Below are 23,008 nucleotides of genomic sequence, written 5' to 3' on the forward strand. Positions count from 1 at the left end.
AAATCTCACCATTCAGCGCCCTCGATGAAAATTGCATATGGTCGCTAACTTTGTGACAAAGTAGGACACGCTCTTCACAAAGTGAATCCGTTGCCACTTTCGAGCCTTCTCAGGAGCTCAGCCAGGTTTCCAGGGTGGAGTGTATCTTTCACCTGAAGATCAGTCTTCAACACAGTCAAGAGCAATATTGCTGAACAGTGCTTAAACTTCGGCTCCATTGCCCAGATATGTTCGATCATATGCGGATGCGTTAAATGTAAGAAAGCTATTCTCGTAGGGAATGTCCAAAAATTAAGATAGAAATACGCCGCTGTTGCAACTGCGACCCAACGGGTCACCTTGCGATTTATCGCGGGCGCCTGGCATACAAAGATATGGTTGACAGAAAGAAACTGACAAAATGATAAAGATAAAGGAAATGACACGAACCAAGCCAAGCTTTTCAATATCTGATTGAAGCTCTCGTTTGCCACTGCCTGAGTGTTGGTTGATTTCTTGCAAGCAGACTTCTATTGCATTCCAGAGACTCATTTAAAGAGAAGTCATAATATCAACTTCACTGGATATAACACTATCCGAAATGACTCAAACACCGGTGCTACCTTTTTAGTTAGGAAAAACTCTGATTTTGAAGTCATAATCGAAAACTTGTTGTTCCGCTGCGGAGGTAATAGTTGACGTCACAACGAATTTCGATAATTTCCGTCTATTTGGAATGTAGCTCCCTAATTGAGTAACTGCCCATGATTGGAAATCTGCATATCAAGTCAATATACGCCTTCTGGGACGATACGGAAGTTAATCAAAGTGTTTCACCTGGGACATAGCCAGCCTAATTGTTTTTAATAAAAAAAAAAACTAACACGAATCAGAAAATGTTAGACTCAATTGCATCAACCCCTCCCCCCCCCCCCTTCTGCTAAACTTGAGAGGAGAGTAGGGATGATTGGGTTGATCTAGCACTTCTTCTGCTTTAGTCTTTGCCCCGTTCAGAAGAAGGGCCGGCTCGTCTCGATCTATTGCGCCACTTTTCCCGGTCATATACCTGATGTGGATGCAGTCAAGATGCTACCAAATTACCATCTAACGTATCAGGCTATCGTTATTTCGGGCAGTCTTTTGGTCGTTTCCCATCGACTTCTATGCTCAGATTAATCTTAGGAAGTCAATTCCTGTCTATACCATCGTAGACGCCTCTCTCGCAATTTTTCCACGATCGGTGCAAACCGATATTGATGGCAGATGTCCACATTCCGGATATGATTATGGCGTGTTAGGACATTCGCTTTGTACTATGGTGCACTTTCATATTCAGATCCACCTAAACATGCCACGGTAAGGTGGGAGTCTCATGGACGCACCTCATGTCATCCTTATATTTAAGGATATGCATCGTCGCAATTTGCCCCTGTTGGGTGAAACTGCCATAGTATAACCATGGTTTGATTTGCTGTATATGCAGATAAAGTAAGCTATATTACGTGGAAAAAAATGGAGCTACATCTAGAAAAAAATTGAATTGAACAGTACAGTTTCGATCGATTGTCGTTAACATTATTCAACATCTAAACAAACAATTATTTGATTAAAACCTCCAACTACTAACCAGCCCTATCAGACATACTACCCAAGAGAAAGAAGCAACCCTTCGTGATGTAATCCGAATTTCCAGCGCAACCAAATGAGCTATTTATATCATTAGAAAAGCACTTTCGTACACTTCCTGGAAGTAGATACCTAGAATAGAACGTCGATAAAGAATTCTACTGTCAGAAAATTATTAAGAAGAATTGCACCCCCAAAGCATTACGCACGTGGGTCCGTTAAGTCGATACGACGATCTATGTATTCAGTATAGTGATATAATCCATTCGTATGTTAATACTTCAAATAGGCAGATGATAGTAATCTAGTTCTATAATTTCCTTTGTTCTTCACAGAAGTTGGACCTTTTTTATTTTGAAATTCTACAATTTATGTTGCTATAAAGTGCGATACACACATTTAGTTGAAAGTAAGGGATAGACACTGAACCAATGTTGCAAAATGGCCAAAATCAGTTCCTTCACCATTGCATCTTGGTTGGAATCATCATTCTAATGCTTAGGGTGTTGTCTCGTAGCATTTGGTTTCCACCAATAGGGCTTCTCCGAGACCCCTCCTTTCAATCATTAGAATGCAAATCGGTGTCGAATTTCCCGTTGTTCCATAAGCAAAGTCGATTATTTTTTTAAATATTTACAGTCCTAGGTTTCCGTAGTTTTGTGATAACAGACCCATCTCATCAGAGACGAGAGTTTGGTAGCCCTTTGGGCATTGATATGTGCCGTTTTCTTCTCCCCAGTCGTTGGCTGGTGCTGAAGCGAGGGATGACCAGCATGAGGGCAAAGCCCCAATAGCAGCAAAAGTAGGGAAAATTCGCTAGGTCTACAGTATCTAAGTGCAGCTTCACTGAAGTGTCCCATCGACAAGCACTTGCGGACCAGTGTGCTAGCCAGGCTCAGGAAAATGGGATATTCTTTTTGAAGACTTCAGTGCCTCTCTCGTATGTGCAAAATTTCACGTGCCTTATACATGTCATGATATGGTGGGATTGTGTCCAAATTTGAAACCTTACATAAGCTGGGAAAGTTAACAGATGTTACGGAAAGCGTTCACGACGCTAAAGGGTAAGGAAAAAATAACCGACTGAGCCCACGCATGGAGCTGGAGGACGTGCGAACCTTGTGCCGCAATCGAAGAGGAAACAATGAATAAGGTGCTCACCCGATACCGGCTATTTTAAAATCAAATGCCCGTCATAGTTGATCATAGTTAACTCAGATGGTCATTCTTGGTATCCCAAATCCAACGTTCATTACTATCCATAGATTCTTACCTTAAACCCAGGTTCATCAAAACATGGAAACAGTCTCCGTGCATTATGGGGTCTCATATATGTTGCCAGATAGTACTTCTTTTCGCCGCTGTTTTCAATGTAGTTCCCTTTGAATAATCCTTCAGTAGTTTCCCAAATCCGTCCTGTAAAAGACATCTCCAATTCGCATTGTGATCCTTGTTTCAATGCATCCTTCAAGTAAATTTCATAAACTGTTTTCTTTGGCACTCTATCTGTTCGCTGGATTGGTAAGTAATTTGGTGGACCACTATCTGCTTCTGACCTTTTTTAAGAGGAATAAATAATAAAATTAATAAGCGCATTTACAGATATTGCTAAAAAGTTACTAAACTTACTGTTTCTTTGTATCAATTTTGCGAATTTTAACATCTTCAATGTTAAGTTCAAAATGAGCATGAAGTGAAATTTTCCTTGTATCGTCATTCCAACTCAAATTCATTTTAATATTTCCCGTGAAAGACCCTTCCTCCATATTTGGTCTGATGTTAATGATATAATTTGTTGGGATAACATCTTTTGGTAGCCGTGCATCAGGAATGAGAGCATGTGAGGCCGACAAATCAATACTTCTTCTCTGACGCAGATCAATAGATGCTTGTGCAAATATTAGAGTCGTTCCCAAAATTAGGAACGACACTAATGACTTCATCTTGTCGTTGTTATGTCTGAAAATATAAAATGAATACTATGAGAATGAAAATGGAAGGAAATGATAGTTGCAAAACGTTTAGAAGAGACAAGCGACGATCATTGACTACATAGTTCCAGTGAAAGGCATCATCCTAACAGGGCTATTCAAAGTTAACCCGACGATGTTAGTTGCGATTTAATAATTCATTTACAAACTTCTTCTTTTTCTTCAGCCTTTGTCCCGTTCACAAGCGGGGTCGGCTCACACCATTGAAGACGCCTCTCTAGCAGTTTTTCCACGATCGGTGCAACCCCATATCGATCGCGGATATCCTCATTTTGGATATGATCGAAACGTGTTACGCCACTAATCCAACGCAACATCTTAGTCTCCATTACTGCAAGACACCGTTCATTGTCTTTTATAGTCAGTCGGCCAACACTCAGAACCGCAGAGAGCGACAGGACGGATGATCACAAGAACTCCAGTTGTAGACCGCCACTTCATCTAGGTTGCGTTAATGCGTGGAGCAATTTCATAACGCAGTTCACCATTGGCTGAGAAATTTAAATCGTTCAGTCCTAGCAGGTCACTGCGACTGACAGTGATTGTGACTGTTTCATGGCGATCGGTCGTCAAAAATTAAATTTTATTCAGATTCAATCTGAGACTGTGTTGTATGAGGCGATCATTCCATTTTTGGACAAGTTGCTCGAGATAATTTTTGCTATTACATGCTAGGAAAAAAAAAGCAGTGTATAGGGCGCTGGACGTTGGATGTCTCGAGTGACGGTGTCCATAACAAGAACAAAAAGGAATGGTGACAGGGGGTTTCCTTGATGAACACCAACAAAGACATGCAACGGTTTTGATATACCCGCCACACCTCGGATAGTGGTTGAGCAATTTAATTCAGTGCGCAAGTTTTTCTTGCGCTAGGTGTTGCCGCAAAGTATATTAGAGAAGTTCGTGTGACACACGCTTTCTCTAAATCCAGAAATGGGCGATGTTTCTCACGGTATTTTTTCAAGATTAACCGCGCAGCATGTATTGCGTCAGTAGTTCTGCCCTTCGTGATAAACCTGACTTGATTCATAGTTAGTTAGGCGAATACGGTTATCAAGAATGGATTCAAAAGTCTTCATGGTATGGGAAAGTATCCGGATCGGACGATAATTTGAACATTCTGCTGGATTACCTTTCTTTTTCCATATTGGAATTGTGATACTTTCTTGCCAGTCAGATGATATTCTTCCACCCTGAATAACCCGATTAAAGAATTTACTGAACCTCAGTATTGGGTCTCAGCTCATCGCTTTCCAGAACTCAGACGCGATGCCGTCAGGTCCTGTGGCTTTCCCCGATTTCTTTCGTCTTATTGCTTCCTCGATTTCAGTTGTGCTGAAAGGTGGAACTGCTCCAAATGTCGGCAATGATTCTGGAAGTGGAGGATGAATCAATTCTTCAGTTGAAATCAGCTTGTCATCTATTCCTCGCGGCTCGACGGTTGGTAAGCAAAGTTCTGTTCTTGTCAGTAACGCAATAGAAGTATTCGATATCCTGTGTGCGTTGGTGTCGAATTTTGGCAATTCAACAGTTTATCGTAAAGATTTTTGTAATGGGCCGCATTTTTATAAATTTGCCAATTGACGAGCATTTTATCTTGGGGAAACTTGCGGTAGAGGCGTTTCTTTTCACGGACCTTCATTTCAACATTGTTATTCCAAAGCCAAGTATCTCGGTTGATATACCGCTTGGTGACCCCCGGGGTTGCAGAGGCCGTATTGTGGATTGTATCTTTAATTTGGTTCCAGGATTCTTCCACATTCCGTATGGTTGGTAATCACATAAGTGAGACCATTTCTTGGGAAGGAAAAATAAGATATATTTCAACGAAATTGATCAGGAAAAGAAAGACAAAGTAAAAAAACGAAGCTCTGCCAAAACCAACTATGGATGTTGGATATTAATACCTGCTAACCATTTTTCAATTGAACCAGCGCAGCGACTTAAATTTTACAAACTAGAAACTCAACAGTAGTGTTCACGCAACCGTGGTTAAAATCCTCAACTTCGAGTGCCTACACGCCTAACAACAACAACAATTAAGTAAATAATATTTAGGATGTTTTTCGAGGCATGATTTGGCAGAAAACTCCAGATCTTAGCGAACTGTAGATGATTTGCAGGCCCAACTAGCTACCAATAGAATAAGTGTAGAATCATTCTCCGATCGTCACTTAAGGTGCTGCTTAACAGGATTCAAAGAAAAGTAGGTATAAGAACCCTTAATGTACTCTTGCACCTCGATCTCCATATCAAACGGACTGCATCACGGAAAGCTGGTAGGCTTCGTGAATACTGAATAGGATAATGGGTAGCGAGCTCCGGCGGCCACAAAAAAATCTTAGATTAAACACGAACTGGACTTTGGGCATCCACACACAGGCTAAAGTTTGGGAGAATCTTCGGAACGGGTTCTCTTTTAGCGTGGAGTGGAGACAATATGTTTCAAGGTTATGATACGATATTTTTAACCGATGGATCAAATATGGGCTGTGAAGTTGAGGCGGGAGTTTTCTCCAATACACAGTGCATATCTGAAAAGTATACTCTTTCGGGGGATGTTAACGTCTTAAGCCTGAAACGCAACAGCGGAATAACTCTGTGCGCACGAAGTGAGAGAGCTGTCAAATGAAGTCCATTCCACGGACTTGTATGAAGCAATATACAACAAGTCCGATGCGCAATGCGGCACATACAAAATTTCGGGAAATTAAACTTTTAAGATGCGTGACAGATAATAGTCCCGTCGCTTCCTTTCATAAAAAAGCCGGTGGTATGTGCACTGTTAGTGGCATAAGCTTGAAGATTATGTGCAATTTTTATGAATGGAAGCAACGAGACTCACTCACTTCATTCAGATTAATTACAGCCGGAAACGAAAAGCGCCGCCAAATTGCAAATGGCGTAATCTGTCATCAGAACGAACCTTGCCGACGTGGAGCGAACTTTGCTGATCTCAAATCTTTATTGTGCACTGAAACTACGTGCGGTCCACAGCTTCTCTCGTCCGCATTACGCTCGCATCGTAATTGTGTTTCCCACTTTATAGGCGGTGAAACTGGTGATACCTGAAGCATTTCAGCTTATGAACGATGATCTTAGATGAAGTATAGTATAGTTATTTTTATTTACAGTCAAGCCGTTACGAAAGCTTTAAAGTCTGCTTCGATCCCCTGAAAATTGCAGTGCAGGAATGTGTTGAATAGCGTGGGAGGTGGGCTCAACATCTCGCCCCTCCCCTCTGGATTCCGGGGCACCGAAACACATATGTATAAGGGAAAGAGGAGCACGGTCATCACCCGTGCTAAGTTGGGAAAAATTTGGCCCTGCAAGGTTTCTCGACACCAAATCAAACTTCCTTCTTTATTATTTTTTTTTATCTTGTTTCTTTATTCTGGGGCCAAGAAAGAGATTCACTTGATGGTATGCGGAATCCCCCTTTCTCTACTATAGAGCAACATTATCACGTTGATCACCATCTTCCATTTTTCAAGGTTTTGTGTAATATAAAACCTTATTAAAATCGGTTTACCGTCTGTCTGTCCGTCTATCTGTCTGTCTGTCCGTCACACGCATTTTTCTCGGAGACGGTTATAGCGATTGATACCAAATTTGGTAGAAAGGTGGGAACTGTGAACGCTCACGCATATAGTGAGTTACATCCTTTTACGACGAATCTAACGGGGGGTCCCCATACATGCAAAAGGGGAGTGCCAATTTTTTTTTCATAACATGTAGTCATGTTGTGTATCAAATTAAAGGTCTCGGTTAGTACTTTTCGAAGCCGGTCTTAGTTTTGACTTTTGTTGAAAAGGTGGGGAGTGCGGGGGCTTGAAAGTGGTCATTTCTTTAACGAACCCATTCTCAGAAACTACCAAACAGAAAAATCTGAAAAAAATTAGTGGGCTGCCACTACATGGTGCCTAGGCTCCGAAATACCCTCCATACCGATACCTATTCAAGTAAAGTTAATAACAGTACATTACTATAATTTTTAGTAATTGACATGAAAACCCCCCTTAAGTTCACCCTAGAATCACAAAATTGCAGCAATGTCGGCTACAGTACAGATCATGATCCTGCCAAATTTGGTGAAAATTGCACTATTACTAACAAAGTTATACTAGGTCAAAACTGTCGCTCCGGTTTACTGTCTGTCTGTCTGTCCGTCATACGCATTTTTCTCGGAGATGGTAACAGCAATTGACACCAAATTTGGTGAAAGGTGGGAAGTGTGAACGCTCCCGCATACAGTGAGTTACATCTTTTTACGTCGAATTTAAGGGGGTCTCCGTACATGCAAAAGCGGGCCGTACATTTCTTTTTCATCAAATATAGCCATGTGGGATATCAAATGAAAGGTCTCGATTAGTACGAAAACGGTATTAGTTTTGACATTTGTTAGCAAAGTGGGGAGTGCGGGGGGTCGAAAGTAATCATCTCTTTAACGAAAATACCCAGCCGAAAAATCTGGAACAAATCAGGAGTCTGCCAGTATATGGTACCTACGCTCCGAAATACCCTTCATACCGATATCTGTTCAAATAAAGTTAATAATAGTATATTGCTGTAATGGTATATTACTGTAATTTTTAGTAATAAGCTACACCCCTTTAATTTAGACCACGAAATTGCTTCTTTGCAATTCAAGACTTTGAATGCCAATAACACCCGAAAGTGGATACTCTCACATAATTTATGCATATATTACGTATTACGTACTAATGAGGCAAATACACATTCAAATGTCAATTTTCAAATTATCTAATTTAGTTTTAAAATTCAAAATTATAGAACAAAGCGTGTAATTTTTACTACAGAAAACCCCGTGTCTAAAAGTTAAACTAGTCTGTTAAAAAAATCACTAAAAAGTGCTTTTATTGCCGGTTCTAGATGTAGCATCTCCCTCACATCGGAGTCATGAGAGCCATGTTAATCTCAAGTTATTCACATTGCTCGGACCAATACAAAATATATGATCAGTCGCATTGTACGAAACGATCCCATTCATATCAGGATATTTATGTACGTCAGTCGGCCAACCATTTGTTGCAAATTGCGATTAGTTGCAAATTCAAGGTCGTCTGACACTTATCTGGAAAGTTGGTTCGTCTACTTTTCAGGATAGTGAAATAAGTGAATACGGGTAAGAAAAAAGAGTCGTTTTTAGTTTTTCCTTTTAAGTATTTATTTGATATTAAACAACTCTACCTATCTAACTTTTTATTTTAGGGTAGAGTGTGGATAGCACAGAATCGTATAAGTGTGTGCCGACAGGACACTTAGGTGGACCTGAGCGGTCAACTTTGGGGTAGCTTCACCCTCATAGTTGATCACTGTCAACGCCGCGGATGGTCATTTATTTATTTAATTAAAGCAATACACAAAAGGAGAATTCCTAGTTAAGTATTGTCCTTAGAGGGAGGAGCTCAGGGAAGAGTACTCCAAAAATATCCGCGCTACATGTACTTCGAGAGGCGATGCGGAAAATAATATCGGAGTTGGCAGAGTAGTCCATCAGACAATTACAGAGTTTGGAAAGGGTATACATATCAAAGACAATGGGGCATTGCTGCAGTGAAGAGAGTCTGATGGTGTGAAGTTGCGTGAGGAAGTTGTGACTCTTATGAACTTCCTTCACAATTGCCACGTTCTAGCCAGAGCCAGGACAACGGCAGGGTAGAAGTGTTGTTATCTTTCATGAACTCCTCAATAACGGTCATGGTATAGGGAGTTCTGGTATCAAAACGGCAAACCATCGCACTAATTGTCCCCGTGTCCATTTTCACTTACTTGCCAGTTATTAGCAGAAGTTCACAGAAAGAAAGAGAGAAGAGGATAGTAACTCTTTTCCATTATACCATTCTTCCCGATATTTTCAACACATCTAACTATCATCTAGAATATTAAACCCTCTACTGACTCCCCCACAACCCTCAATGTATAGCACCAAATATATATCATTTAAAGTCGACAATGTTGTCGCCAAAAATATATATGGTATGCGTGGTTTTAATTTTATCTGTCTAAAGTAAACAGGAATCCGTGATTCACTATTTTCGCCGAAAAATGTTAGTATCTGGGCTTTGTTTTTGTTCCGCTCTTGATTCTGCCACTTATCATTTTATGAAACGAGCCGTGAGTGCACAAGAGTGAGAAATGATAAACAATCTTCTTGTAGGTTCTTATCTAATCTTTCAGCTGAATCTGATTTTATCTGAAACCAAATGTTGTGAATTTTTGTACTAGCCGATTTCTGCATGTGACGTATGCTAGCTTCCGCTTTAAATGTGTATATTGGGTTCAGACGTATCATTAACGATGTTCTTGAATATGAATTAACTAGATATCTGACTTTATCGCATTTGCATCATTTCCCAATTCAAAATTTTCAGTTTCATATAAAACATTCCATAAGCAGTCTTCTCTGCATTTTAGGGAATCTAATACGGAAACTTGCCAGTTCCATATCTATGAAGCTTTCGAAATGTTCTTTCGTGCATATTTGACTATTGTTACAGTACACGAACGTAAAGCACACAAATATTCGGATGTACTTCTTGGGGATTTTATTATTTATCTCCTTTTTTCGTGAAAAAGGTATTACTCTCCAGACGCTATAAGAAGTGTACAGGTAGCAATCCTGGAGGAGGAGTCTTCCCCTTGAGTTTACTTCACTTGGACAGTTGGTGGTTGCAATGATTTCAATTTAGAGAGGCGGGTCGTAAATTAGCAGCAGTGGATATTATGATATGCTCCCACATCCTCCATACTGGACTGCGAGGCCCTACGGTCATTGCAACATCCTGGGTCTAATACCAACTTTGGTCAACAACACCTGCCTATATATGTAGGATGGACTATAGGCGAAACTTCGGGTCCGCATTCTCAACCAGGCGGAATACAAGAAGGAAAGTTAGGGTACCGCGCTTTTCACTGACGGGTCGGGCATGGGCTGTTGAGCTGAGGTAGGTGTTTTTGGGATACACACAACATATCTGAATCTCACAGTCTTCCGGGGTATGGTATGGTATGTCAACGTCTTATAGGCGATAATACTACCGTTGCGGAAGACTTTCCGGCGGATGAGGCCTGATTTGATTCTTAAAAGAAATATAGCTGATTAATCTAATATAGTAAGATTGTAATTGAGAAATTTGCGAATATTTGAAATTAGTAAACAAAAACTTCCGTTCAGATCGTTTGAGTAAAGTTGTTGATATAAAAGAAAATCCAAAAACTGTTTCCTTTTATTTTGCTAAAATTATTTATTAAAACGCATATATGCATATTTCGGCGACTACTTGTGTGGCTGTCAAAGGGTAGTATAGTTCTCAGGGCGAAACGTGGATTGGTACCCACGATGGAGCATAAAACCTGGGAATCGCCTGCTGAACCAACACCAACAGCTCTATTACCAAACCCTATCTCCACCTCCACGTGGTGATCGCTGGGCGTTCTTTCTTCATGAAAAACTGCAGGCGGAGAAGGATAGAGGCGAGTCTCCCGAGCCTAAAAACGGGAAAAAAGTACCAACTTGTCGTCCAGGTTGGGCGTTGGGTAGGGCTAACAACCTTACACGGAAAACCGATGTTACGAAGCCCCGAAAGGAGCCTCGGACAGGATGGATTTTAAAACGACGAATCCGACAACGATAACGAATTAAGGTTTTGCGCATTCTCCCATGGAACGTGCGCTCCCTATACAGACCGAATGCTGCTGAGCAGTGAGCCGATACCCTGTCTCAATTTAAGGTTGATGTTACAGTGTTGCAAGAAATGCGATGGATAGGGACCAGTTTCCTTGAAAAGAGCCGCTACACCATATTATAGCGGCCATTCAGTAAACCATGTGCTCGGAGTAGGTTTCTTAGTCAACCAAAAAATTAAATCTGCTGTTATCGGCTTTGAAAATATAAGCGAAAGACTATGCACTGTGCGTTTGCGAGGCAAGTTAAAAAATATAAGCCTCATAAAAGTTCACACCCCTACAGAGGAGACTGCAGAGTCGAAGAAAGATACCTTCTACGAGGCAGTTGAGTGGACCCCCGAAACCTGTTCAAGTATGATATCAAAATCATACTTGGGGATTTTAACAGGCAAGTAGGGACTATATGATAACGGACTGCGCATTATTCAGTTAGCAGTATCGCATGAAATGGTTGTTGGAAGTACCAGGGAGCAACCGTAGCAGGCGCGCAAGTTTTACCAACAAGTCAGCAGGATGAAGCTTTACACACCTCGATGTTCATGCTGCCGAGACAAAGAGGGAAATCTGATTTCCGACAGAATGGGCATATTAGAGCGATGGGTTGAGTATTTTGATGAACTTCTCAACAAACAAAATATCGACGAGTTGGAGGTCCCGCCAACTGAAGACGACGGACAAATACTGCCATTACCAAGTCTAGAAGAAAAAGTCTGTGCAATTCATCGGTTTAAAAACCATAAGTCGCTAGGAGCCGATGGAATTACAGCTGAGCTGGTTAAATATGGAGTCAACGAGCTGTCTGGTGTCCTGACCTACGCCATCGCTTCATCTTAGGCAAGGTCTACCTCGTCTTCTTTTTCTACCATAGATATTGCCTTTATAGACTTTCCGGGGTGGATCATCCTCATCCATACGGATTAAGTGACCCGCCCATCGTAACCTACTGAGCCGGATTTTATCCACAACCTGACGGTCATGTTATCGCTCATCGATTTCATCGTTATGTAGGCTACAGAAACGTCCATCCTCATGTAGGGGGCCAAACGTTTTTCAGAGGATTCATCTCTCGAACGCGGCCAAGAGTTCGCAAGTCTTCTTGCTAACAAGCCATGTCTGCGAGGAATACATGCAGGTTGGTAAGATCATTGTCTTGTGCAGTAAGAGCTTTGACCCTATGGTGAGACGTTTCTGATATCAATTTACCCAAAAACGTCTCCATGTAGGCGCACCTGGCCATTCCCGAAATAATGTACACCCAGCTGAACAAAATGGAAGTTCCCAGAAGTTTGCAATGACTTTGAGGGTGATAAAAAGATCTGCGCGTTGCGTTCGCGCGATTCGGGAACTTAAAGATACCGCGGTCTTATGGGGAAATCACTTTAGGAGGTTTACAGAATCGATTTTTTTATTACAAAGATCGTTAACTTAGCTATCCCAGATAATCAGCAAAAATTTCAAACCAAAATTCGTGTTTCCGAGCGCTTATCAGGTACAGGCTAAAGCTTGATCGCCCAGGATGTGGTCGGTTTATGTTCTTACGTAATCTCGTAGCGCAATGTAAATTGCGTATTTATAAATACTTGGCGGTAGTCTTTTCAAGGAGTGCATTTGAATTTATTGTAAATGTAATTCGTTAATAATTAAGAGCAAGAAATATCTTCATATCCCAAGGGCAGCTTTTCAAACTTTTCAAAATTATGTTTTTCACATTTACGGAAATTCTAGTTCAAAAAGTACCCGAACGAAGCTGAGATGACGCTAAAGATAAAAGAGGAAACTCCAGTCACCAGTCGGTCGAGGTATGTGGAAACAGCACTGAAAGATGTTGTCAACAGGCAAGTCGAAGGAAAAAATGAGTGCCTGAAAGGAGGAATACTCATATCCACGAACCATAGGTGAAGCAAACCCAGGGGTTGTTGCCCAAAAGACAATAGAGTTTGCATTAGTTGTCACCAAGGCAAAAATATGATTATTGGAGATTTTTTTTCTTGAGACCACTTTAAAAATTATTATCATAAAAATTCGTAAAGTTGCCGTACGATATTCACAAAACTAAAGATTGAAAAAAATTCTCTATTTGTATTTCAGATCAAGCATGTTTGTGGTACGCTGTGGACCATCGACTCGCGTTTTTTTGGTAGGTAGGCCCCGCTTCGAAACGGTGTAATGGCTAAACTTAGATTTTTTTTACGAAATATTATAATTTGTTATACTTAAAAAAAAAAACGCATTAAAAAATATCAAATATAATACTTTTCTTACAGTAAAATTCCAAAAAGGCCTCAAGAAAAGGTTGCTGCATGGAAACATCCCTTTAAAGATTCTTAGACCACTGGTCACTTCACCGATGATAATGGAAAGTTTAGGATATTTAGGATAACGAAAATTCTTCTTCTTCTTCATGGATATATAGAATCCTCAAGAAATTCAAAACCTTTTAATTTCATCCACTTATATACTATTGTACTATTTTTTCTTAAGATGTTCCTCTTTTTCAAAATGCTCCGACGTTTCAAAATAATGGGGTAAAAAGACAATTGTCGTGATTCACCAATCAGATAATTGGCGGCGATTGACGGGTAGCCACACTTAGCTGCTGGCTGAGCTAAAGGCTAGTTTTTACTACACTTTGATTTCAAATTGGTAGCTTTGTTAACAACAGCCTACAGGAAGGCTTTATTTGTTTATATTCTTGTTGCAGAAGATGAATACGAGTATGTGTCTTTATATTAGCATATACGATGGTCATGGCGTATGTCTATTCATGTGTCTTCAACCTTCATTATTTGGAAGTTTTATGTACAACCTGTAGTACATCAGAATAACAATCGAATATTGAGCTAAATAAATATTGACTACAACCCTCACTCATAAACTCATAAATCAAATGATTTGTTTCCAGTAATCCCTTTATATCATACATATCACTTATAGCCAAGTGGCGTGCGAAATCACGGTAATCGATAATCAATGTTGTTAAACTGGCGGTTAGATCTTTATCTAATCTGGATGGCGTTTGCTTATCTCCCAAGCCTCATTATCAAATTAGGTAACTTTTTATTAGAGTTGTTCTGTGTTGAAAATCCGAGATAGATATGGATAATCACTTGTTGAAACGTCAATAATGTTGAGCGTCTAATGTGAAGAGAGTTATCCACGGATATGAATGATATGTGGATATGAATGATACGAGTACATGTAAAACTTAGTCAGTAATTGAAGCCGATGAAAAAGAGTTAGATTTAAGTGGTTCATAGAACCATGAGTGCAGTATAACTAGACCTAGGCTTAATTCGTTTTCGAAATGAAGTTGTTCGGAGACAGCTGTAAAAGTTTTCAGTACGTACCTAGTGAATTTGTGAGTGATTTTTCTTTATAATTGAAATCAATTTTCGATTTGTTAGATTTGTATCCGATAATCAGCCCGGAAAACGTTTGCTCAAATTGGGAGATCTTGCTTTAGTTGGTTCGAAATAGACAAAAAACCGCAGGAAAGCACTAAAGATGAGCTGGTATGTATTCATTAGTTTGCAACTATTTTTTATTGTATTTTAAGAATCTTATCTACAACAAATCCTGCTGAGATTCCAGACCAACATTGTTCGTGAAATGTTCCGTGGCATTTTCAAAGCATGAAGTTCTGTTATTGCATTAATTAAGACGAATTACTTCAAAGCATAGAATAAAATGTCCATCATTGATCATAACTGATTGTTGTGTCTCAATTCTCTTCCCAACTAATTAAATTAAAGAAACAAAGATCCTTGCACGTTGTTAGATTATGATCTAGAGTCCATTAATCCCATTATTGATACTATTATCACCCCTGCTATCGTATAGCACAAAAATTTTATATTCGTATGCAATCAACTCTATCAAGTTTTGGGCCCCGGTGTAATCCGCAGAATTCTGACTATTGAAAATTTCAAAAGGATCTCTGATCTCTTAAAATCCTTGCCTTAAATATGTTTTTGTTCATAGTTCCATGTAACTAGCTTCCATGCAGCTAAAGATTACCATGGAAAAATCTAAGGATAACGGGTGGTCCAGTTCAATAGCTATGGCATGTCTCTAATCACCAGGTTTGAGAAGTATTTTCAGCAAGTTTTGAAACTAGCAGTAGAGACCAGACGTGACTTATTCGTAGTAACTTGAAGGCTTGTTAAAACAAGTCGGAATACAGGAAACTGGCGCTTCGGAGATAAAGGTTTTTCTTCATTTTATGTGAGAAACTTTCTACGCAGATTTTTCCATTCGCATATGACTAGAAACCCAAAATATTCCTTCATACTTTTTTTCAAGATACAAGACATGTATACAGATGTTATGCTCACCCTAAACGAGCAGACATTGCCAATTACCGAATACTATACTTATATGTGCATGAATATAAATTGATCGTACACATATTTCCTCATAAAAGTATACATATGTACATCTAAAGTACCTTTTGCTCACGTGAGCTCACTTTGTTGTGACAAATTGACGAATTCATATGGGATGGTGACGTCATACACGTTGTAGAATGCAGGAAATTCACAGCAAATGGCAAAGTTCCATCCTCTATAACTTTGTTAATAATGGATCGATTTCCTTCCTTCCTTTCCAAAGTTATGCCTAATGTTATCCCTTATGCGAGTGCCAAATTTTGTAGATCTAGCATGAACTTAAGGGGGGTTTTCAATTAAATTTATAAAATATGGCAATATACTATTATTAACTTAATTTGTATAGATATCGGAACGGGATGTATTTTAAGGCCTCGATTTCGTCTAGCTACAACACTCTGATTTTGTTCAGATTTTTCGGTTGGATAGGTTCTGAGAACGAGACTTGTTACATTTTTTGGGGGTCGAATGGCCACATTCTGTAAAAAATGTTGCACCCTCTATTCGCATGTATGAGGAGCCCCCTTAAACTTAACATAAAATGGCGCCACTTGATCTATGTAAAGGGAACAACAGACCACATGCTCCGACCAATTTCCGTGAGGCCCAGCCGTTTCCAAATAAATCGGGTGTAATCTAATAATAAAGTTTTATTTCACATAAAACCTTAAAAACGGAATATTCCTTCTCTGGTGGAAAAAGCAAAAGGTGGCAATGCTAACGAAATGAACATCGTAATTTAGCAAGAGTGTCGCTTGCTTTATGTTCGGTTCATCTGAGAGAAGAGAAATACACAGTCCTGGTTTGAGTTCAGGAGCGAGTGACGGTTTGATTCAGGGGTAGTCCACCGGGTAATTAGGGTACTATGCACCAATTTCCAAGAAGAACAGAAAACAAGTAGAAAAACGAAAATCTGGTGCTTGTATTTCTTATGTGATAATATATGAATGCAAACTGTTCCATTTGTATCTAGCTAGTAACTAGCTAGTAGATTATTCACTTCAGTGTAATATGGATATTCAATAGCCTAAGTTACAATAAATTTATACAAAAGTGACAATTGTGATTAATACTAGTAGGAATTCCACCGAATTTGTTAGTACATATAACCTAAATATGTTATAGTATTTTGAGATAAGTCAGACTGATACCAAAATTATACAAATTTCGTGTCATCGGCCGCTCTGAAAATGGCGGAGATTAAAATCTTTTAGATGAGGGTGCCAGAAAGCAATCCGTTTCCAGTCAAAGAGAAAGTGGTAGTTAATCTTTCGTCTAAAAAGGTGAGAAAAAGACTGTTATATGCGCATAGCACGTTCAGAGTGACCGAAAGTGAGTTAGGCCATTGGTACTTCTAATCTGATGTTTTTGACATTTTCACCATAATAGGCCTCCACATCTTGATAGCAAACGTAAAAAGAAAAAACAACTGAACGGGTTGACTATGCAGGCGGGGCTGAACAACTAACCCAGGTGTCGATATCAAGAGAGCAAGAATAGCTCTTTCTGTCTAAGATACCTAATCCTACCTTCGGCTCAACTCTGTTCCATGAAAAACCCGATCATGGATAGAATGGCATATATATAGGTCTTCTAAAACAAAAAACAGACGGCAGAACTCCTTAAATTGCGTTTATATAGGATGAGTTTAACATCCAACAATTTCTGGAGGGGCTTCTGAGACCAGTGACCATTCATTATGAAACACAGCTGAAAAGACCAATAAACTAATAATCAAAGAGTTCCCGAAGTATTGGGAACGAAACCCCCCTGAATGAAGTATGTAGAAAAATCAAACCCTAAAATCCGTTAAACTTCACAGTTGTTCAATCAGCTGAGTTACCTGCAAATATTCTGTAGTAGACGTGGCTTCGAAAGCTGTTAATTAACAAGTTCTGCAAACAATGCTGACTACATTGCCTCCTACAGTGTTCTGTAGTGTACCGTTACGGTCTTGAATGAAGTGCTCTAACACTCTTCAAGGCCCTGATCCAATATGAATTGTTGCGCCAACGATTATTATTATTATTATTAAACATTACATACATAAAGTTTACAAGATGTAGTGACACGACGCAAGAACCTCCAGAAACTGTGCTAAATATCAACATACAAAACATTCCAAAATGGAAAAAAATTGGTTGATCTAACACAACCTGACATAACAGTTACCAGACCACCTCTAAAAACACGACGTACTGAGGTGATAGAACGAATGATGATACGTTGATTGAGGGGAGCAAAAGTATACTGGCCCTTCCTATGTTCGGCACTATCATTGATAGAGTCGTTTTCGCCATGGATGCTTTGTCGCAAGTATACAAATATTAAATTAAGTTTTATAAGAGTACAAGAGCTCCAAAAATGGGGTCAAGGTTATATGCTCTACCGATAGTCACTTGACCCATTTGGCATCTTAGTGGAAGAAACCGGCATAACATTCCGTGGCTTGTTCTCCCTTCAATTGGCATCGACTCAAGCATTCAAACTAATTGACGAACCCGGCAAATCATGTCCTTCTAACTATTATAGAAAACCAATGTTGATGAACTAGCGTCGCCATATAGGTTTGAAGAGGCGATGACAAACCCAAAAATCGCACCTCCTAAAGATCTCAGTCTCCGCAAACAACTGAACTGAGTGCTTGTGACTTTGCTTCCTTCCGAATTAATTTAATTTTTTTCCGAATTATTTACTGATTGCATTTGGCATTATCATTAACATTTTTCCATATTCGTTACTTTCCTCGTGGTATTAACTACTTCGGGTCTGTAATTAACAAAGTGAAGGTGTTTTCTTTTGGTGAATTCAAGTGAAAATTACAGTCGGAATAGTGGCTTTAACGGTCTGTCTAACTACTGGCTTACTGTTTTGGTTTTTTTCATCTTGCGTGTTGACATTTTTTATAGTGCAGCAAACATTGCAAATTAACAATTTATATATAACTCAGTGCGAGAGCGTCTGCCTTTAAATCGCGGAGCCGTCGGTTCGAAGTTGTGGAAATCTGACCTGAACTTTTTTATTTCTATTTTTCAAACAATCTCGCAGTGTATAATCCTGTTATCCAAATTACTCTTTGGCAAATTACTCTTTCCTGCCCCCTTCGGCGTGCTATTCCGTTTACATTTTCTTTTTAATCGACGCAACTTTTTGTCTGTGCATAATAATTCACCTGCGATTTGCATATTTGTAGGCAATTATTTTATATTTTACTTTATTGAATAATGGCGTCACCTCCAATTTACGACATCCGATGCGCACAGTGTAACGAGCCTGAATCCGCGCGCTCTAAGTTCCTCGATTGCGACGGATACTGCGGGAAATCTTACCACCTCAAATGTCTAGGTATTCCCGCAGTATTCTTAGAGATTCGAGCAAAGTTCGCTAAAAACATATCTTATCGCTGCAACACTTGCCATGGCTCCACGCTGTCTGATGCAATACAGTTGCTCAATAAACAGTCCTCGACCTTGGCCGCCATTCAGCGTGCCGTTGAGACTTCCGCTTTGGTACCGAAGTCAAATGGATTCCCTCTACCGGCGGCTTCTTCTACTATACCTCCAGCTGTGTCTGCATCTCCTTCTGCCAAGGACGACCATACGAAGCCCCCCGATTCAGCCCAATCACTGAATTCCGCCGATTACGTGAACCGCAACACTGGTGCAGTGCCAAAAATGCAGCGATCGACGTCGTCATCTGCATGTTCCCGACGGCTCAGGAATCCGTTAGACGAGACTGTGGCTTCCGAAAAGGCGCTTTCTACTGTGCATAACAATGCGGCCTCAACATCGTCTCAGGAGTCTTTGCACCAGGCCTCTCATTCTGTATTGAATTCGCCTGCAATGCCCTCCTACATCAGGGTTGCTTCCACTGGGTCTACACCCCTAATCCAGCGGCCCCCATGCGACGAGTTACGGTCCACCGAGCCTCCGATCCTGTCTCACTCCATCGCGCCTACGAGGGGACAATATCCGCAGCCTCCTCAGCAAGTTTTGAATCGGAACACAGCCGCCCCACTCTCTGACATCGTTCCAGTCGCCAACGAAGCTCCGCTTCCCGCTGCCGCCATATATCCTGGCACTTCAACCAGCCATACCAGTGGGCCCAAGTTAAAGGTGGCGTCCCCACCTAAACAGCTCTTCATCTCGAGGCTAGCGTTCACAACGTCTACGGACGATGTTCTGGAGTATATAAGGAGCAAAGTTGGTTTACTTTCTCCTCTGTCCTGCATTAAACTCACAAAAGACGACAACACCGACCGGGTCATTGCATCGTTCAAGGTTACTTACCCACACGAAGTTGATGTCCTCGGCAACCCTTCTTTCTGGCCTGAAGGAGTATTCATAAAGCCGTATAAGCGCCCCAATTCGCGGGTAAATTTCAGGGCAACCCGCCTGCCTCGCCGAGCTATATAACTGGATCCATGTTCACTGTCCGTATGTTTTATCAGAACGTCAGGGGTTTAAGAACCAAGCTGGGGGCCTTCAATTCATCCGCGCTGGCTCAGCAACACCATGCCATCTGTATCACCGAAACCTGGCTAGACGATGCCATATTATACTCCGAGCTCCCAGAAGGGTACTCAACTTTCCGTTGTGACAGGGACCGGGATGCTTCTCGTAAGTCCACTGGCGGTGGAGTCCTAATTGCTATAAAAGATTCACTCCCCGCTGAACTCGTCTTCTCCTCCTCTGGCTTTCCTTTTGATTGTGTTGCTCTTCGTGTCTCCCCGCCCAACTTCCTCCCGTTCATTGTTTCTTGTGTTTATGTACCCTGTGCTAGCCCTTCTCACCTGTATGAAGAATTGTTTGACAGTTTGTCTGATCTCCTTACCGTCAGATTCCCTTCCCTCCCTTTCTTCCTTTGTGGAGATTTCAACCTCCCCATGCTCAACTGGCCTAATCATCCTAGTCTTCCAATTCCTTCCAACAACCTCTCCCATTCTTTCCTCCCACTTTCTTCCTTTATGTATACTTGCTCTGCCCTGAATTTCAACACCACCAAAAACTCCTTGGGCCGCACTCTCGATCTCTTCCTTTCCAACCTCCCCGAGCGCCACCTCTCTTTATTTCCTGGCACATCCCCGTATGTAAAAACCGACGCTCACCATCCCGCGGTTGAATTTGAAGCGGAGCTCCCTCGTTCAAAACCCAAAACCAAGCGTAAACCCACTAAGTTCAACTTCCGCAAAGCCAATTTTGACGGTCTGAACTCAGCTTTAGCGTCTTTCAACTGGGTTCATTTATTAAGTAATTCATCGTGTGATCAAGCTCTTAACACCTTCTACAATATCCTCTCTGATCTCCTCTCCTGTTATGTCCCTTCTTCCCCTCCCTGCCTACGTTCTTTCCCAACTTGGTTCACAACGGAACTTCATTTTAACATGCGCTTGAAACATACACTGAGGAAGAAGTTTCGGGCTTCTAAAAATGACGCCGACCTTGCTCAATTTAAAGCTATACGATCTACTGTGAAGTCAATGGTCAGAAAGGCGCGTAAAAGGTACCTATTGAGCGTCGAAGCCGCCCTTGCCCGCGGTAACTTAAAACTCTTTTGGTCTCACGCTCGCAACTCTCGTAACCCAACTCATTCTGTCCCTTCTTCTATCAGCTTCGCTGACTCCACTGCCAACTCCCCACAACAATCCTGCGACCTTCTCTGCACCTACTTCTCTTCAGTGTTTTCTCCCTCGAGCCCTTCACCCTCTACACCTTTCATAACCACAGACTCCTCCGAATCACTAGCCATTCCTCTCCTTACGCCTTCCTTGGTTGAGTTCCTCATTGGTAACCTTGACCCCAATGTTGGACCTGGCCCCGATGGGCTTCCTAATCTCTTCCTCCTTAACTGTAGAAAACACATTTCCCTCCCCCTGTGTATAATCTACAACAAAAGTCTAGACGAATGCTACTTTCCCCGTCTCTGGAAAGAGGCCCTCATCATTCCTATCCTCAAGAGCGGTGACCCTTCCCTTGCTGTGAACTACCGCCCCATTTCCCTTCTCTCCTCTTGCTCCAAAATCCTAGAAAGATACGTCAACGACTGGTTGACCGCGCACTTCGGTCACCTCATTGTCAAAGAGCAGCATGGTTTCGTGAAACATAGATCAACGGCTTCAAATCTTCTGGTCTTTACCAACTTTGTTGCTAAACGTTTGAATTCACGACAGGAGGTACATGCTGTTTATACTGATTTCTCCAAAGCCTTTGACACCGTTGACCATAACATTTCCTCTCTAAACTTTCTTCGCTAGAGTTCCCTCCCTCAGTCATCTCCTGGCTTTCCTCCTATCTCTCATACCGTTCATGCAAAGTTTCTTTTCATGGTCACTCATCTCGTTCCTTCTCTCCTTCCTCTGGTGTTCCCCAAGGCTCTATACTTGGCCCGCTACTCTTCCTGTTTTTTATCAATGACCTCGCCTCCATCCTCACCTGTCCGTATTTGCTCTACGCAGACGACCTTAAATTGTTTGCCTCTGTTTCCTCTCCATTGGACTGTGCTCTCTTACAATCCAACCTTGATAATTTAGCCCGTTGGTGTTCGTTCAACAAGCTAACACTGAATGTCAACAAATGCCACTGGATGCGCTATTCCCTGAAACCCTTCCCATCATCCTTTTCCTATTCTCTCAGTGGTCAACCCCTTTCACTACTGACCTCCTTCAAAGACCTGGGTGTAATATTCGACGATAAACTTCGTTTCAATTCCCACTTCGTTGACATCATCAATAGAGCTTCCAAAATGTCTGGTTTTATCCTACGTTCCTCGTCCGACTTTACCTCAATCCAGCCCTCCTTAACACTCTTCAATTCCCTTGTCAAAAACATCCTTGAATACTGCTCTGTAGTCTGGTCCCCCTACCGCATCCGTGACGGGCGCGCTCTTGAAGCTGTACAACGCAAATTCACCCGAACCCTCTTTTACAAAAAGAACCTTCCACGGGTTGATTATCCGTCACGACTCCGCACCCTCAATCTCCCCTCCCTACAGCAACGCCGTATTTTCCTTGATATGTGTACTCTTTTCAAACTCTGCAATGGTCTGATGGACTGCTCCGCCAACTCGGATATTACTCTCCGTATCGCCTCGTCTCATGACACACGTAATACGGACATTTTTGATGTGCCCTTCGCCGAGCTCGAGATTTACTTTCACTCTCCAATCCCGAGGTTTTGCCGGTCGTACAATGCCCTACAGCTTGGTTCATTTGACTCTATGTCCCTCTCTAGCTTTAAGCGCAAAATATGTCATTTACTTGCTCCTCCCTCTGAGGACAATATGTAATAAGAAATTTGCTTTCTGTGTATTGTCCTC

The 23,008-nt window shown here is 41.2% G+C and overlaps 2 protein-coding genes across 2 annotated transcripts in view; one reads left to right on the forward strand and one right to left on the reverse strand.

Moving 5' to 3' along the window:
- LOC119650675 (aminopeptidase N) overlaps positions 1-23,008 on the reverse strand; it is an 84,727-nt gene that overhangs the window by 13,804 nt on the left and 47,915 nt on the right. Inside the window, 2 exon segments of the mRNA XM_038053630.1 lie at positions 2,879-3,161; positions 3,235-3,564. Of these exon segments, the coding sequence (XP_037909558.1) occupies positions 2,879-3,161; positions 3,235-3,548 (597 nt within the window). The 5' untranslated portion in view covers positions 3,549-3,564.
- LOC119650667 overlaps positions 14,505-23,008 on the forward strand; it is a 38,864-nt gene continuing 30,360 nt past the window's right edge. The window contains exons 1-2 of the mRNA XM_038053619.1: positions 14,505-14,645; positions 14,711-14,818. The gene's annotated coding sequence lies outside the window, so the exon portion shown is untranslated. The remainder of the gene's footprint in view (positions 14,646-14,710; positions 14,819-23,008) is intronic.

Source organism: Hermetia illucens, chromosome 1 (assembly GCF_905115235.1).
Source record: "Hermetia illucens chromosome 1, iHerIll2.2.curated.20191125, whole genome shotgun sequence".
NCBI classification, from domain to species: domain Eukaryota; kingdom Metazoa; phylum Arthropoda; class Insecta; order Diptera; family Stratiomyidae; genus Hermetia; species Hermetia illucens.